Here is a 17,470-nt window from a genome sequence, read left to right as displayed (position 1 = left end):
TCCTTCTGGTAGCTCGGGGTGAAGACGTCTGCACGTCCTTGATTCTTTCCCTTCTCTCAGTGCTGCATCCAGTCCAGCAGGTCTTGACAGCTCTCCTGTCACCATTCATCCAGAATTTCAGCACTCGCTACCCTCGTCACTCATTACCTTTCTCCTGGATTGTTCTAGGGGCTTCTCACTGGTCCTGCATTTTCCCCCCTGCTAGCAAGCACCATCCTCTCTCTACACAGAGGCCAGACATCCTCTCAAATGTAATCCCCTCAAAGGCCCACCTCACTCAGCCAAGAGCCAACGCCCCTGCAGTGGCCCTCATGATCTTCCCATGACCCCTGGGACCTCATCTGTACTCACTCCTTGCTCACTCCACTCCAGCCACTCTGGCCCCCTTGCTGGTCCTCCAGTACCCAGGTGTTCTCCAGCCTCAGGGCCTTTGCACTTGCCATTCCCTTGGGGGGGTACCCCCAGGGCTCACTCTCTTACCCTTTCCAGTCTTTGTTCAAACATCTCCTTCTCACAGAAGCCCAAGAGTGCCAGGCACCCGTAGGCACTCCATCGGTCAGTACTCAGTTGATTCTCCTTGACTCAACCTGAGGCTCGTTTACTCCTCAACCCCACGAGGACTTTACATGGCCTCCCTTCTCTCTACCCTCTGCCTCATTTTCCTTCATCACCCTCATCAGTCCCTGATATGTGTGGTTTGCTCATTCTGTCCCCCTCCCCAGTGTCAGCTCTCAGGGAGCAGGGACATTCTCTGCTGGCTCACAGCTGGGTCCCCAGAACTCAGAACAGTGCGTGGAACATCTTAGGTGCTCAAAGGTTATTTGCAGAATGAATGAAGTAGGAGGACAGGGTGTGGAGAGGCAGAGTGCCTGGGTGGAGGTGGGAATTAAACCTCGTCTACCTGCTCTGGGGAAGGCCCGCCCAGCTCCGCCTGCCACCCTGCCCGCGGCAGTGCAGGGCCTGCAGGGTGCACGGCTGCTGCCTGCACTGGCCTCTGCAGCCTGAGAACAGGCAGCTCTGAACTCTCTGGGCCTCCACTTCCTAGCCAGCCTCACCCTGTCCTGGCCAGGATAGGGAGGCCAGGTACCGCCTTGCCCCACCTGCAGGTGGACGGCTACATCTGGACCTGTGCCTGTGGCCCTGGGATCCCTGAACGCTCTGCACTCTAGCCTCCCTCCCTTCCCTGGGATGTAGGCTGGAGTCTAGACTCATGGCCCCTTTGCACTTCCTCTCCTGAGTGCCGGAGCCTGCTCTACACTCTGCCTGTGGCTGAGGTCCTGCCACGAATGGCTGCTCTGACCTTGAGTGCGGCGTGAACTCACTTTGGGGGCTGGTTGGGCCCCCCAACCAAAGACTCTGGTTTCTGTGAGCTGCCCACCCCTGCCCCCAGCCCAGCTCAGTGGGGCCTTGATTTCTGACCTCTCCTGCCTCGCTGTCCTGCTGGCACCAAGCCTGAGCTGAGAGGCTGCTGTCTGATGCAGAGGAAGGCCCTGTGTGGGGACGGGGAGCCTACCAGAGGCTGGAGATGATGTGGATGGTCTGCTGGCGGTTTGGCGTGCACAGCGTGTCCCGGGGCTCCTTCTCCAGCAAAACCTGCAAATCCCCAGGTGAAGACTTCATCATCCGTGCCTGGGCCCATCCCACTTCTGACACCAAGTCACATCCTGCCTAAAGACCTCAGTGCTCAGCACCCCGGGACCCACAGGGTTATGCTCCAGCTCCTCACCCATGCAGGGGCCCCTCTCGGGGGGGTTTCCTGGTCCCCACTCGGAAAACTGGAGCATAGACTTTAGAATCAGAAGATCATGTCTGAATACTGGTTACCACATACTAGCTACATGACCTTGGCAAGTCTCCAAGATGCTCTGAGCTTCATTGATTCATAAATAACATGGCATTGTTGCACGTGTGTGACGTATAAAGCAAGGTGTGCAAAACACGATGTCTGAGGCACAGCAGGGGCTCAGGAAACAGGAATTAGCATTATCATTATTGTTGTTATTATTGTTATTATTACTATTATAATCGTCCATCACTTGTGTGTTTCCTCCACTGCCCGGGGGTGGTGTGAGGCCAGAATGTGGGTAACTGGTGCTCTGAGCTGGGTTGGTGTGAGCAGAACGGATGCTGCTGGACTTTCTGGGCCTCGGCCACACCAGCTGTGAGGTGGACACACCTGGCCAGCTCAGGGTCACTGTGAGAACCAAGAGAAGTGGGGGACACAGATGTGCTTCCAGGTGCAAAAGCCTGTGAGGGGCTTGGACACGCTCTAGAAATCCAACTTCCCCACCCCTTTTCCAGGAGGTGCCTCTCATGAGTGCTGCTGGTGCAGGGGAGGGGCACCCCCTCCATCCCCATGAAGCCCCTTCCTCTGCCCCAGGACCTTGTGCTCACCATCAGACTCTCAAGGAGCTCGGAGATCTGGGAGAACGTGTAGCTGTGGGCGCCCTCGTCACGGCTGATGGCCTCCACCAACATGAGGACGGCGGTGAGGAAGCTCTGCTTCAGGGTCTCGTCCTGGCACGGGGTTGGGCCATGGAACAAGGTGGGTGAGGGCAGGGAGTGAGAGCACCAGAGGGGCAGAGGGAGTGAGAGCCATGGTCACACATGGCGGCAGGGCCACTGCTGAAAGGGCTTCCAGCCGGGGCCCACACCCACGGGGCTTTTCAGGTGTGGGGAGCCCATGCGGTTTGTTTAAAAATGTAAGTTGATGACACTTAGATGTCAAGAGGGTGCAGGTAAGAAGCCCAGCGTCTGGTTTCTCTCGAGGGGTGGGAACCTTGAGCCTGAGGGTCTTGAGTGCGGGGGCCTCAGGGGCCTGCCTGGACCCTCACAGCCGCACGGGGGAAGGCCCCTGGTGCAGAGCACAGCGTCAGGGGACTGTCGTCATGAGGCGTGACGGGAAGTCACCCGGACTTCCAACACCCCAAGGCGAACACCCAGGGTTTATTTAGGGGGAGAGGTGTGGGGGATGGGGTCAGCACGAAAGCCCTCACGGCCTTAGGTGGGGCAGGAAGGAGGCCAGGCCCCGCCCCTTAGGATTCCAGGGTGGAGCGGGAGGTGGGGAGGAGGGCTCCGAGGCCTGGAAGGTCCTGGAACTCTCAGAAGCAGGTTCTGGCGGGCCCCTGGGCTGTGACAGGCTGGGCTCCAGAAGGGCGGCCCGGGCACCGTCCGTGCGTACCAAGGGGCTGTGCTGGAAGTAGTAGACCATGCGCGACAGGATGTTGTCCACCCACGGGAGGATGTGCGCCTTGGCCTTGGCCGCCATCTGGCCGTAGGCAAGGAGGATGGTGCTGCTGGCCCACTTCCACCGAAAGTCCTCTGAATTCTGACCACGGTGGGGTGGGGTGGGGTGGGGCAGATAAGAAACGTCAGGGCCCTGCCGACTCCTCTTCTGGGGGCGCAGTGACAGGAGGTACCCCAGGCCCTAGTGGGGTCCTGGAGGCAGGGTGTTCTGAGGGGTGGCGGGCCTCAGTTTACCTCAGTCGGAAAATAGGGGAAATGGAACTTTCTCTGTGGGATTGGGACAGGCCTTGTGGAGTCACCTGGGGGTGTACGGAGGAGTGCTTGGCTCTGCCATAACTGGCCCCTCACCCTCCCTGCCTGTGGTAGCCCCTCCCCAGGGGCCCAGGGGCCCAGGGGCCATGGCTCCCCTCACCCACCTCAGGCTCCTGGGGGCCTGGGTGAGGAGGGTCGTGCCTCCACCTAGAGAGGCAGTGATGGCATTTGGCGCTTTGGCTCCAGATGAGACCCAGAGAATGAGGGGACATCTGGGACACCCCTGGATGTCACCTGAGCACCATTGTGGCTCATGCCCATCAGTGACAAGGCCCCTTTGAGATTGAGAGGTGGGTCCCAGTCCCTGCTCTGCCACCTGCCGGCCGAGGGACCCTGAGGAGGTGGCTGGCCCTCCCTGGGCTGTCCGTGGTTACCCATGACCGCTCCCTCCCCTGTCTGTCCTAACTGAGCTCCTGCAGTCCCAGGCAGTCTCTGCCGCGGGAGTGATCTGGGTGTGGTGAGGACGGGGTGCGTGTGTCGCCCACCAGCAGGGGCACAAGGTTGACCTCTGGCCCTTGTCTCACGTTTCAAATGAAGCACACGGTCAAAGAGCCGTTAATAAACAGACAGCAGCCACCACAGCCACGGCTCTTGTCAATCCCGACAGGAGGGAGGGAGGAATTATTATTCAAGAGGGGGACACTGGGGCTCAGGGGTCACACCGCAGGTGGGCATAGAGATGGGACCGCAGACCAGGATGCCTGGTCCAAAGTGCATGCCTCCAACTCGCCCCACGAGTCCCACCCAACCTCAGACCTTCTTGGAGGGCAGGGGTCCCGATGTTCCAGCCCCTTGCTGAGGCCCCCAATGACCCCCAAGCCAGCACCTTTGGGGATAAGGAGTGGAGGCTCCACTTGATGGGCTTGCTCCGGCCAAACTGCTCCAGGACGGCCCAGACGTGGTCCAGGTGGCAGACCGCGGCCAGCCCCACAGTGAGAGCGATGCCCTGTGGGGGGCAGGGTCACCCATGTGGGGTCACAGGTCCAGGCCTGGTGCCTCACCTGGGGGATTGGACACTGAGTCCCAGAAAGGGAGGGGACTCGTCTGAGGTCACAGGCATCAGCCTCCCACCCCACCCTCTTTAGGACACGCAACTCGGAGCCCAACCCCGTGAGGCATCTCTTACGGGGTCTGGTGGGTGGGTGGGGGAGGCAAGAGGAAGAGGTGACTCTCTGGAGGCCTGTTGCCCATGCCCCCACCAGCTCTGAGTGGACCTGTGCTAGAGGGAGGAATGAGGGTCCAGGAAATATGTGTATGACAAAGGAAGAGGATAAGCTGTGATGGGTCAGGGCTCAGCGTGTGACTAGGGTCAGGGCTCAGCGTGTAACCAAGGTCAGGGCTCAGTGTGTGACCAGGCTCAGGGATCCCAGTGTGACCAGGGTCAGGGCTCAGTGTGTGACCAGGATCAGGGCTCAGAGTGGGACCGGGCTTAGGGCTCAGTGTGCGACCAGGGTCAGGGCTCAGCGTGCGACCAGGGTCAGGGCTCAGCGTGTGACCAGGGTCAGGGCTCAGCGTGTGACCAGGCTCAGGGCTCCGAGTGTGGCCAGGGTCAGGGTCAGGGTCAGGGCATTACAAGGAGGAAGGCTCAGTCTGACCAGGCTTGTACAACTAGGGTCAGGCAGCCGTGGAATGGGGTGCGGCTGTGTCCTCACCTCCCTCTGCTTGGGCCACTGATGAGATGTTTCCAGGAGGGTCAGCAGGTGTTTCCTGACGGTGGTGCTGTTCTCCTCAGCTTGAAGGATCCGCCCGTAGTAGGAGAACAGGAAGGCCTGGGGGTGGGTTCAACTTCCTGTCCTGGGCCTGGCCCACTTCTGTCCATCCCTGTCCCCTGATGGCCTGCTGCCTCCCCTGACCAGGCTCCCTCGGCCTCCCTGGGCTCCTGTCGCTGCCCTCACCACCCTGCTCTGGGACCGTGTGAGCCCCAGCCTCGTGGTGGAGCTTCAAGGGTGCGGCTTCAAGTCCCCGTGCCCAGGCCCCGTCCCTCTGTTTCCTTCAGGTCCACCAGTTCCTTCCTAGGGCCCCGGGCCTCCTTTAGGTGTGCATCCTGCCATCAGAGCCCTGGGCCTGCTCAGGGGGCAGCAGGGGCTGCTTGGGGGGTAGGCGGGGTGTGGCCCACCTTCTCTGGGGGCTGCTCCTGCTGTGTCCAGTTGGGCTTGGTGAGCGCACACAACAGGTCCTTGGACCACACGTCCATGTTCAGGAACGGGACCGACTTGACAGCCATCTGTGAGCGGATGGTGGTGGGTAGGGCTGGAGTGGTCTCTCCCTCCACGCTGGGAGCCGGGGCCTAGGCCTCCACCAGCCCTGGCACCCTCCAGCCACTCGGAGCCCTGACTCCATCCTCCTCTTGCCCCCTTCCCTCTTCTGAGGCTCCAGGGTCAGCTCCCTGATTTGTTTGGTAGCCCTCATGGATGAGGAACTCATTCCTCGAGATGCTCTCTCTGGATATGTTCAAGGGGAGGCTGGGAACGGGGAGCCTGACCGTGTCCTTAGCACTAGGCAGGGGCTCGGACATCACAGATGCTTGGTGAGTGTCAGCTGAAGGCGGCCCCACCAGGTGGCGTACCCGGAGGGCCAGGTTTGCCTCACCTGTTCATGGCTGTCTCCCTGGCACCTAGAACAGCACCCACACGACGTCAATGCTCCGTTAACATTTTTTTGAATGAATGAATGAATAAATGAGACATCAAATAAATGAATTACATGTCCCTTCGAAATATAAAGTCCTAATATCACACAATTTTATGATGATGACTGCAAGGCTCTCTCTTTCCAGTGTTCCCAGATTCCACGATTCAGCAATTCCAAGATTTTTGATCCCAAGATTCCTTGAGGTGGAGATACCCCTCCCAAATACGATCCCAAACCCAAAAACCTTAAAAAAAAGAAAGATTGATAAATGTGAAGATAAAAATTTCAAGTAGTGTGTTCAGCAAAACCACCATCAGTTAAGTTGAAAGACGCAGTAAAGTTTTGTTTTGCTGGGACCTATTGCCAAGGGTTAGTACCACTCATGAAGAGCACTTTATAAACCAAGAAGGAAAAGACAGAGGGTCCACTTTAAACTGGTGAGTCACGTGTTTGACTTTGTAAGACAATGGCAGTTTTCCGCGGCGGCCGCCCCATTTCACCATCCCACCAGCAGGCAGCGAGCTTCCCGAGGCTCCACGTGCTCGTCAGTGTCTGCTGGTGTCATTCTTCCTCACTCCAGCTTTCTCCATGGGTGCGTAGTGGCAGCTCATTGTGGTGCTTTCAACTGACATTTCCCTGAGGATTCAAGGTGTTGATCATTGTTTTATCGGCTTGTCGGCCACTCATATGCCTTCCTTTGCGAAGTGTGTATTTAAATCTTTTGCTCACTTTTTTAGTTGAGCTCTTTGTCTTCTTCTTACTAACTTGTAAGAGCTTGTCATTTATTCTGGATACAATCCCTTGTCAGATGTGCGTCTGGCGAATATTTTCTCTGTGTCTGTGGCTTGCCTTTTCACTTTCATAAGGGTATTGTTTGATGAGCAGACAGTTTAATTTTGATGAAATCCAATTTATGCATTCTTTTCTTTTCATGATGAGTGCTTTCTGGGTTCTAGGAAATATTTACCTTCCTCAAGGTTGGCAAGATTTTCTCCTGTGTTTTCTTCTAGAAGCTTTGCAGTTTTAGCTTCTATGTTTAGATCTTGGTTCATCTCAAATTAATTTTTGTGACTGGTTTGAGGTAGGCATTGATGGAATAAATGAAAAGCAATAAGGAAAGTTAATATTATTGAGGTATATGAGGAAGCCATTTTGGTTTAAAACTGATTCGGCCTGACCTTGTTTTTCTGCAATGGCCTGACGTGGCCTGTCAAGCGTGCATTGTACATCTTCTTTAAACATTTACAGTAACCCAAACCAAAGAATGCTGCCTTTAAATATAGGGATGAACACCTGCCTCCCATCTCAGCATTTCTTTCAAGATGAACATTCCTTCCCAGAAACCTGGCTCAGATTGATCTGCTGTATGTAGAAAAACATCTTGTGATTGTGGTAAAAAGAAAAAAAGGTATTCCTGTCATATTTGATATACGTTGCTTGTTCCAGAATGGTCTAAAACCACGCTGTACAGCTCGCTTCTCCGGACTGCTTCCTTCCCTGGTGGAGTTTGCTCCCCCCGGCTACAGTCCTGAGAATTGGCTCATATATTAAACTCACCTCATTTTTGATCTATAGATTGACTATCAGTTATTTGTGTCGACAGCATTAACATTCATTTGTTTCCCTTATAGGTATGCAATTATTCCAGAACGGTCTGTTCAAAAGACTGTCCTTTCCCCATTGAATTGCTTTGACATTTTTGTAAAATAAATAAATAAATAAATAAATAAATAAACTGACCATATAATTGTGGTTTTATATGTGAGTTTCTATTCTGTTCCCATTGATTTATTTGTTTAATCTGTGTCACTTCCTTACTGTCTTTTTGACTATAACTGTATAATAAATCTTGAAACCAGGTAGTGTAATTCTTGCAACTTTGTTCTTCTTCAAGATTGTTTTGGTTATTCTAGGTCCTTTGAAATTTCCATATGAAATTTTAACTTATAGATTATATTCAATTCTATAATAAAGCATGCTGGGATTTTGATTGACATTGTATGAATCTATAAATCAATTTTGGGTGAATTGACACCTTAACATTATTGAATCTTCTTATCTGTGAACATTACATGTCTCTATTTGTTTAAGTTTTCTTTAATTTCTTTTTGCAATGATTTGTAAAGATTTGGCATATATTTTGTTAAATTTGTCTTTAACTCTTTTATGTTTTTAATACTGCTGTATCATTGTTTTAAAAAAACTTTTCAATTGTTTGTTGCTAGTATATAGAAATTCAATTGACTTTTGTATATTGATCTTGCTAATGTGGGGGATCAGAATTGGCCACCTCAAAATATGTCTCTTTACCTTGATTATTTTCAAGAACAAAAGACTCTGAAAGAAACTTTGACCTCCCCGCTAACTGCCTAAAAGAAATTTAAGATAGAAGGCCTGTCCCCAGGACAGGCCATCACCATAGATAACTTTGGGTATCAATAGACTGGGAGGGTAAGCTAAGCCCATTCTTATCAAAGCTCTGAAAACTAAGTAAAAGTAGAAGGTACCTTTTGTAAGCAACATTTACATTTGTAAAGGAAATCTCCATTTGTAAAGGTATCTCCTTCTCTGTATCAGGAAGAAGGGGGGATGACCTTATCTTCAGAAACTCTTATCAACGTGGAAGGCAAGGACTTAAATCTGAATAGTAACCTTACTCTTGTTTACTGTGCTTTTCTGGTAATCTCCCATAACTGACTTCTCCCACCCCCAACATCCTCCTTTGTCTTTAGCTGAAGATGGTATTTAAGATGAGAGCCTCTGCCATTTTGTTGAGTTATCCACTTTTTCCTGGGTCTGTCCCATGTATACATATCATAAAGCTTTGTTAGATTTTCTCCTGTTATTCTGTCTCATGTCAGTTTAATTCGTCCCAGCCAGAAGGACCCAGAGTGGGTAGAGGCTATGTCTTCCTTCCCTACACTAAATTCAGTTATTAGTAATTAATAGTTCTAGTATTTTTTTAAGTTTCTGTTAGATTTTCTAAGTATGCAATCATGTCTGCAAAGAAAGACAGTTTTACTTTTTCCATTGCAATCTGTATGTCTTTTTTCCCCTTTATCTAAACTTATTATTATTCTTACCTGGTAAGGACCTCAGTGCAATCTTGACCAAAAGTGGAGAGAGTGGACATTTTGGCCTATTTCTGATCTTAATGGGAATGTGTTCAGTTGTTCATCATTAGGTATGTAAGTTGTATATTTTTCATAGATATCAGTTTCCTGTTACTCCTATTTTGTTGACAGCCTTTATCATTGTGATGTGTGATTTATAATAAGGAATATATATTTGGTCATCATCCCTGTTCCTGGCACAGAGCTCCTAAAACCCTTGGAATTTCCTAAGTGATTAGAGCAATAAAGATGTCTTTTGTTATTCACACCAAGCTCCTTTCAACCACAGCTTAGTTTATGGTAATGAGGTGACTTTTGAAAAGCCCTTAAAAGCTGGATGGGGGCTGGTTGCCAGGAGAACCAAACGTGTGATTACAGGGTTGGGACTTTCAGTCCCCTCCCCCTAACCTCCAGTGAGGGGAGAGGGGTTGGAAATTGAGCTCAATCACCAATGGTCAACAATTTCATCAATCATGCCTAGGTAATGAAGCCTCCATAAAAACCAAAAGGATGGGGTTTGGAGAGCTTCTGGGTTGGTGATCATGTGAGGGAGAGTGGTGTGTCTGGAGAGGGCAAGGAAGCTCTGCGCCCCTTGCTCACACCTTGGCCTATGCATCTTTTCCATCTGGCTGTTCCTGAGTTATATCATTATCAAATAAACTGGTAATCTAGTGTAGGGGAGGAAGGCAAATCCTCTACCCTCTGGGTCCTTCTGGCTGGGGTACGAATTAAATTGACATGAGACAGAATAACAGGAGAAAATCAAACAAAGCTTTATAACATGCATACATGGGAGAGACCCAGGAAAAACTGGGTAACTCAACAAAATGGTGGAGGCTCTCATCTTAAATACCATCTTCAGCTAAAGACAAAGGAGGGTCTTAGGGGTGGGGGGGTCAGTTGTGGGAGATTACCAGAAAAGCACAGTAAACAAGAGTAAGGTTATTATGCAGATTTAAGTCCTTGCCTTCTGGACTGATAACAGTTTCTAGAGGTAAGGTCATCCCCCCTTCTTCCTGGTACGGAGAGGGAGATACCTTTACAGATGGAGATTTCCCCTACAAATGTAAATATCCCTTACAAAGGATAAATTTTACTTTTCAGAGCTTCTTGCATGTCTGCAATTTTTAAAAGTAATACTCCTCATAAGCCCAAAATAATCCTCATGCCAAAGAAACACATTTTGGGGTGGCCAATTCTGATCCTCCACACTAGTCAGTAAACTGTTTTCCTGAGTTCTGTGAGCCCCTCTGACAAATTAATTGAACCCAAGGTGGGGGTCACGGGAACCTCCCATGTATAGCTTGTGGGTCAGAAGCACGAGTGACAACCTGAACTTGCAATTGGCATCTGAATTGGGGGTGCAGTCTTGTGGGACTGAGCCCTCACCCTGTGGGGTCTGACACTATCTCCAGGTAGATAGTGTCAGAATTGAGTTAAGCTGCAGGACACCCACTCAGCATCTGCTGAGAACTGGAGAACTGATTGGTGGTGTTGGAAAACACACATCAGAATCACGAATTGACGCCGCATTTTGTCAAATGCTTTCTCTTCATTGAGATGATCATAATTTTAATACTTTATTCTCTTAATCTGTTGAATTACATTTATTGATTTTCAAATGTTAAATTGACCTCATGTCTCTGGGATAAAACCCCCTTGATCTTGTTGTATTATCCTTTTTATGTATTGCTGAATTCAGTTTGCTGATATTTTGTTAAAGATTTTTGAGTCTATCTTCATGAAGGATACTGGTCTGTAGTTTTCTTGTAATATCTTTGGCTTTGGTGTCAGAGTTGTGCTGGCCTCATAAATGATTTGGGAAGTGTTCCTTCCTCTATTTTCTGAAAGAATTTGTGTAGACTTGGTATTATTTCTTCCTTAGCTATGTGATAGAATCAACCAGTGAAGTATCCAAGCCTGGAGTTTTCTTTGTGGGAAGGTTTATAATTACGATTCCAATTTCTTCGATACAGGACTACTCAGATTTTCTGTTTCTTTTTGTGTTGGTTTGACAATTGGTGTTTTTCAGGGAATTTGTCTGTTCAAGCTAAATTGCCTAATTTACTGGAATCATATTTCATTATTGCCATTTCACGTCTAAAGGATGTATAGTGATATTTCTTCTTCTTTTCTGATATTACTATTTTGTGTTTTTTAGTTTCTTTCTTCAGTCTATCAAAGAGCTTATCATTTTATCAATCTGTTTGAATAACTTACCTTTGGTTTTATTCACTCTCTACTGCTTGTCCCTTTAAAAAATTTCTTTGATTTCTAGTCTAGTCTTTATTATTTCTTTCCTTCTCCTTACTTTGGGTTTAATTTGCTCTTTTTTGAAAACTTCTTAAAATGTAAGTTTATATAATAAACTTTACAGCTTTCTTCTTTTCTAATGTAGGCATTAAAAAATATAAATTTCCTCTTATGCATTCCTTTTTGTTGAACCCCACAAATTTTCATGTTGTGTTTTCACTTTCATTCAGTTCAAAATATTTTCTAATTTCCCTTGTGATGTCTTCTTTGACCCATGGATATTTAGATGTGTGCTGTCTAATTTCCAAATATTTAGAATTCTTTTGAATATGAATATTGAGGTCATGTTGGTTTATAACATTATATAAATTTCAGGTGTACATCGTTATATTCCGACTTCTCTATAGACTGCATCATGTTTACCACCAAAAGTCTAGTTGCCATCCTTCACCATACACACATGCCCCCTCTACCCTCTGGTAACCACCAATCTGTTTTCTGTATCTATGTGTTTGTTTATCTTCCACATATGAATGAAGTCCCATGGTAATTGTCTTTCTCTGTCTGGCTTACTTTGCTTAGCACATTACCCTCAAGGTCTATTCATGTTGATGCAAATGGCAAGATTTCGTCTTTTTTATGGCTGAGTAGTATTCCATTGTATGTATATACCACATCTCCTTTATGCAATCATCTGTTGATGGGCACTTAGGTTGCTTCCACATCTCGGTTGTTGTGGATAATGCTGCTATGAACATAGGGGTGCATATATCTTTTCAAATTAGTGTTTTTGTGTTCTTTGGATAAATACCCAGAAATGGAATAGCTGGATCATATGGTAGTTCTATTTTTAATTTTTTGAGGAATCTCTATGCTGTTTTCCATAGTGACTGCACCAATTTACATGCCCACCAGCAGTGTATGAGGGTTCCTTTTTCTCCACATCCTCTCCAACACTTCTGATTTCTTGTCTTTTTAATAATAGCCATTATGACAGGTGTGAGGTGATAACTCACTGTAGTTTTGATGTGCATTTCCCTGATGATTAGTGATGCTGAACATTTTTTCATGTGCCTGTTTGCCACCTGTATACCTTCTTTGGAAAAACGTCTGTTCATATCCTCTGCCTATTTTTTGACTGGGTTGTTTTTTGTTGTTGTTGAGTTGTATGAGTTCTTTATATATTTTGGATATTAACCCCTTATCAGATTTATGATTTGCAAATATCTTCTCCTAATTGGTAAGTAGTCCTTTTGTTTTGTTTTTGATGATTTCCTTTGCTGTGCAGAAGCTCTTTAGTCTGATGTAGTCCTATTTGTTTATTTTGTCTTTTGTTTCCCTTGCCTGAGGACACATGATATTCAAAAAGATGCTGCTAAGACTGATGTCAAAAAGCACACTGCCTATGTTTTCTTCTGGGAGTTTTAGGTCTTACATTCAAGTCTTTAATCCATCTTGAGTTAATTTTTTGCATATGGTGTAAGATAAAGGTCTACTTTCATTCTTTTGCATGTGGCTGCTGGTTTACCCAGCATCATTTATTGAAGGGACTTTCCTTTCTCCATCGTATGTTCTTGGCTCCTTTGTCAAAAATTAGTGGTCGATAGATGTGTGGGTTTATCGCTGGGATCTCAATTCTGTTCCATTAACCTGTGTGTCTGTTTTTCTGCCAGTACCATGCTGTTTTGATTACTATGGCTTTGTACTATATTTTGAAATCAGGGAGTGTGATACTTTCAGCTTTATTCTTTTTTTCTCAGGATTACTTTGGCTATTTGGGGTCTTTTGTTGTTCCATATACATTTTAGGATTCTTTGTTCTATTTCCATGAAAAATGTTGTTGGGATTCTTATTGGGATTGCATTGAATCTGTAGATTGCTTTAGGTAATATGGATATTTTAACTATGTCAATTCTTCCAATCCACGAGCATGGAATATCTTTCCATTTCTTTATGTCTTCTTCAATTTCTTTCAACAGTGTCATATAGTTTTCAGTCTATAGGTCTTTCACTTCCTTAGTTAAATTTATTCCTTGGTATTTTATTCTTTTTGTTGCAGTTGTAAATGGGATTGTATTTTTGATTTCTCTTTCTGCTGGTTCATTGCCAGTGTATAGAAATACAACTGATTTTTGTATGTTGATTTTGTACCCTGAAACTTTACTGTATTCGTTAGTTATTTCTAATAGCTTTTTGGTGGATTCTTTAGGGTTTTCTATATATAGAATCATGTCATCCACAAATAGTGACAATTTTACTTTTCCTTTCCAACTTGGATAACTTTTATTCATTTTTATTGCCTAATTGCTCTGGCCAGGACTTCCAATACTATGTTGAATAAGAGTGGTGATAGTGGGCATCCTTGTCTTGTTCCTCTTCTTAGATGAATAGCTTTCAGTTTTCCACTGTTGAGTATGATGTTGGCTGTGGGTTTGTCATATGTGGCTTTTATTATGTTGAGGTACTTTCCTTCTATACCCATTTTATGGAGAGTTTTTATCATTAATGGATGTTGGATCTTGTCAAATGCTTTCTCTGCATCTATTAAGACAATCATGTGATTTTTATCCCTTATTTTGTTAATGTGGTGTATCACATTGATTTGCGCATGTTGAACCATCCCTTTGTTTCTGGCATAAATCCCACTTGATCATGGTGTATGATCCTTTTAATGTACTGCTGTATTCAGTTTGCCAATATTTTGTTGAGGATTTTTGCATCTATGTTCATCAGTGATATTGGCCTTTAATTTTCCTTTTTTGTGTTGTCTTTGTCTGCTTTTGATCAGGGTGATGCTGGACTCATAGAATGAGTTACGAAGTGCTCCATCTTCTTCAATTTTTAAGAATAGTTTGAGAAGGATGGGTGTTAAATCTTCCTTGAATGTTTGGTAGAATTCACCAGAGAGGCTGTCTGGTCCTGGACTTTTATTTTTTGGGAGATTTTTGATTACTGTTTCAATCTCTTTATTTGTGATTGTTCTATTCAAATTCTCTATTTCTTCTTGACTCAGTTTTGGGAGGTTGTATTATTCTAAGAATTTATCCATTTCGTCTGGATTATTCAATTTGATGGCATACAGCTTTTCAAAGTATTCTCTTATAATCTTGTATTTCTGTGGTATCCATTGTAATTTCTCCTCTTTCATTTCTGATTTTATTTATTTGAGCTTTCTTTCTTTTTTCATAGGGAGTCTGGCTAAGAGTTTGCCAATTTTGTTCATCTTTTCAAAGAACCAGCTCTTAGTTTCATTGAGCTTTTGCTATTGTCCTTTTAGTCTCTATTTCATGTATTTTCACTCTCACTTTTATTATTTCCTTCCTTCTACTGATTTTGGGCTTCATTTGTTCTTCTTTTTCTAGTTCTTTTAGATGTAGTGTTAGATTGTTTATTTAAGATTTTTCTTGTTTCTTGAGGTAGGCCTGTATGCTATAAACTTTCCTCTTAGTACTGCTTTTGCTGCATCCCTTAGGTTTTGGTATGTTGTGTTTTCATTTTCATTTGTCTCCAGGTATTTTTTGATTTCTTCTTTGATTTCTTTATTGACCCAATAGTTGTTCTGTAGCGTGTTGTTCAGTCTCCACATATTTGTGACTTTTACAGTTTTCTTCTTGTAATTGATTTCTAGTTTCATACCTTTGTGGTTGGAAAAGATGCTTGATATGATTTCAATCTTCTCAAATTTATTGAGACTTGTTTTGTTTCCCAACATATGGTCTGTCTTTAGAATGTTCCATGTACAGTTGAGAAGAATGTGTATTCTGTGGCTTTTGGATGGAATGCTCTATATATATCTATTAAGTCCATCTGGTCTAGTGCTTCATTTAAGGCCAATGTTTCCTTGTTGACTCTCCGTCTGGATGATCTAGCCATTGATGTAAGTGGGTCCAGATATATTTTTACTATTGATTTTTAATTTATGTTCTGGTCAGAGAATGTACTCTGTTTGATTTCAGCCCTTTTAAATTAATTGAAACTTGATATATGGCCCAGCAAATGATCTATCTTGGTGAATGTTCTATTTACATTTTAAAGGAATGTCAATTAGACCAATTTGGTTAATTATGTTGTTCAAGTCTTCTATATCCTGAGTGATTTTTCTGTCTTGTTTTTCTATTAATTACTTGTGTTGCTGCTGCTGCTGCTGGTATTATTTCTACTAGATGCCATTTAATTACTCCTATATGGTCATGATAACTAACAATTAACAAGGGCTTCCTGTGTACCAGGCATGGTGCCAAGCACTTTATATGGATTATTTCTTATGATCTTCACAACAAACATGTTATCCTGGTACTTTTATCCCCATTTGACAGATGAGGGAACTAAGATATGGAGAGGAAAGTAGGTCACCCAGGCCACACAGCTGTGATTGGTCAAATCTGCACTTGAACTGAGGTCTGCCAGAGTCTTGCGTCCTTTCTCCCAGCCACACAAGCCTCTCACTTGGGTGTGTGGTCAGAGACGGACCTGCATGATGCCACTCCTTGGCCGTGGTGGCTTCTGTCCACCCTGACCTGCTTCCTTCCTCCTCTGATCTCAGATCTGGCCTCTGCATCCTCTCTGGCCCCCTCAGTCATGGATATAGACCACAGGATGGGTGGGAAGGGCCTTGTATGTGTTGGACACCTGCTCTGTGTCAGGCATTTAGAGGCCAAGGTTCAAGTTCCAGCTCCCCAGGGACCAGCTCCATGACTGAGGTCAAGACCCCTTCCCTCCTGAAGCCTGTTTGCTCATCTGTAAAGTGGGGCTCTCCCTCCTTCCCTCTCCCTCCTCCTGCCCCTTCCCTCCCCTCTCCCTCCTCTACCCCCTCCCTCCTTCCCCTCCCTCCTTGTCTCTCTCTCCTTCCCCCTCCCTCCCTGTGTTCCCTTCCTCCCCTCTCCTTCCTCTCTCTACCTTCTCTGCCTCCTTCCCTCCCAGGGCTGAGCAGGTGACCATCCACACTGGTTTGCTGCTGCTCCCCTGTTGTCCCCACATCGTCCCTGCAGAAGGCCCCAGTGGCTGGGCTCCCTCCCTACCTGGTCCAGCTGCTCCTCCCAGCATGCCTTATCTCCAATGCTGAAGATTTCCTCTGCTGGAGAGAGAGGAGTCACTGGAGGCTAGGTCTGATGTCCATGGCCATGGCCGGATCTTGGGCTCCAAGCCCAAATCCCGTGGACATGAGACTGAGTCAGGGTGACATCGTTCTGCCTCTGCCCATTCTGGCTCCATGGAGAAAGTTAACTCAGAGGATAGTGAGCCAGGCTTGGGCTTGGAGTCCAGAGAGCTGGGTTGGAGTTGTGGCACTGTCACTGTGGCTGTGTGACCTCAGATAGCCACATTCCCTCTCTGGGCCTCAGGCTCACCAATGGTGAATGGAGGGGTCTCTGTGGGCATGGCCATTTGGGATGCCCTGGCGTCCCCTCACGGGTGGGAAAATAAGGCTCAGGGAGGGGTGCACTGTAAGACTGGAAAGCGTTAATGGAACTTTGGAAACCCAACTTCAGAGGGAGGGGCTGCTTCGGGGATGTCCCTGGGGGTCTCAGGGGTCACCTAGCCCACCCAGCCTGCCAGTCCCAGGCAGAGGGTGCAAAGCTGAGCCAAGCTGGGGCCTGCCTCCTCCCACCCAGCCTTAGAGTCCAAACTCCCAAGCATGGCCTCAGAGGCCCCCCACCAGGCTGGACCTCCATGTCGATAGCAGAGTCTGCCACCATTCCCTCCTCAAACTCCTACTCATCCCTCAAGGCACAGCTTAGACTTGGCAGCCTCCTCCAAGAAGCCCTCCCTGATGGCCGCCAGGGCAGCCCAGTACCTCCCCAGCTGGGTGGTAGTGAGCTCAGTCATGCTTGTGAATGAATGAACACGTGACTAAATGAAAGCTGGCACCTGCCTCCCTTGCGAGGCTGTGAGCTCCTGAAGCCAGGCTGCCTGGCTCA

At 46.9% G+C, this 17,470-nt stretch overlaps 1 protein-coding gene across 1 annotated transcript in view; it reads right to left on the bottom strand.

Moving 5' to 3' along the window:
- Positions 1-17,470, bottom strand: part of LOC101408306 (maestro heat-like repeat family member 5) — a 67,952-nt gene that overhangs the window by 38,113 nt on the left and 12,369 nt on the right. The window contains exons 6-12 of the mRNA XM_087447101.1: positions 16,574-16,626; positions 5,675-5,782; positions 5,211-5,327; positions 4,385-4,504; positions 3,182-3,328; positions 2,395-2,517; positions 1,514-1,593 (exon numbers count right to left, since the gene is read on the bottom strand). Of these exons, the coding sequence (XP_087303227.1) occupies positions 1,514-1,593; positions 2,395-2,517; positions 3,182-3,328; positions 4,385-4,504; positions 5,211-5,327; positions 5,675-5,782; positions 16,574-16,626 (748 nt within the window). The remainder of the gene's footprint in view (positions 1-1,513; positions 1,594-2,394; positions 2,518-3,181; positions 3,329-4,384; positions 4,505-5,210; positions 5,328-5,674; positions 5,783-16,573; positions 16,627-17,470) is intronic.

Source organism: Ceratotherium simum, chromosome 23, assembly GCF_057802395.1.
Source record: "Ceratotherium simum simum isolate JZ-2026a chromosome 23, ASM5780239v1, whole genome shotgun sequence".
In the NCBI taxonomy this organism is placed as follows: Eukaryota; Metazoa; Chordata; class Mammalia; order Perissodactyla; family Rhinocerotidae; genus Ceratotherium; species Ceratotherium simum.
The sequence above is the reverse complement of the archived record's forward strand: the minus strand, read 5'-3'. Positions and strand labels throughout refer to the sequence as shown.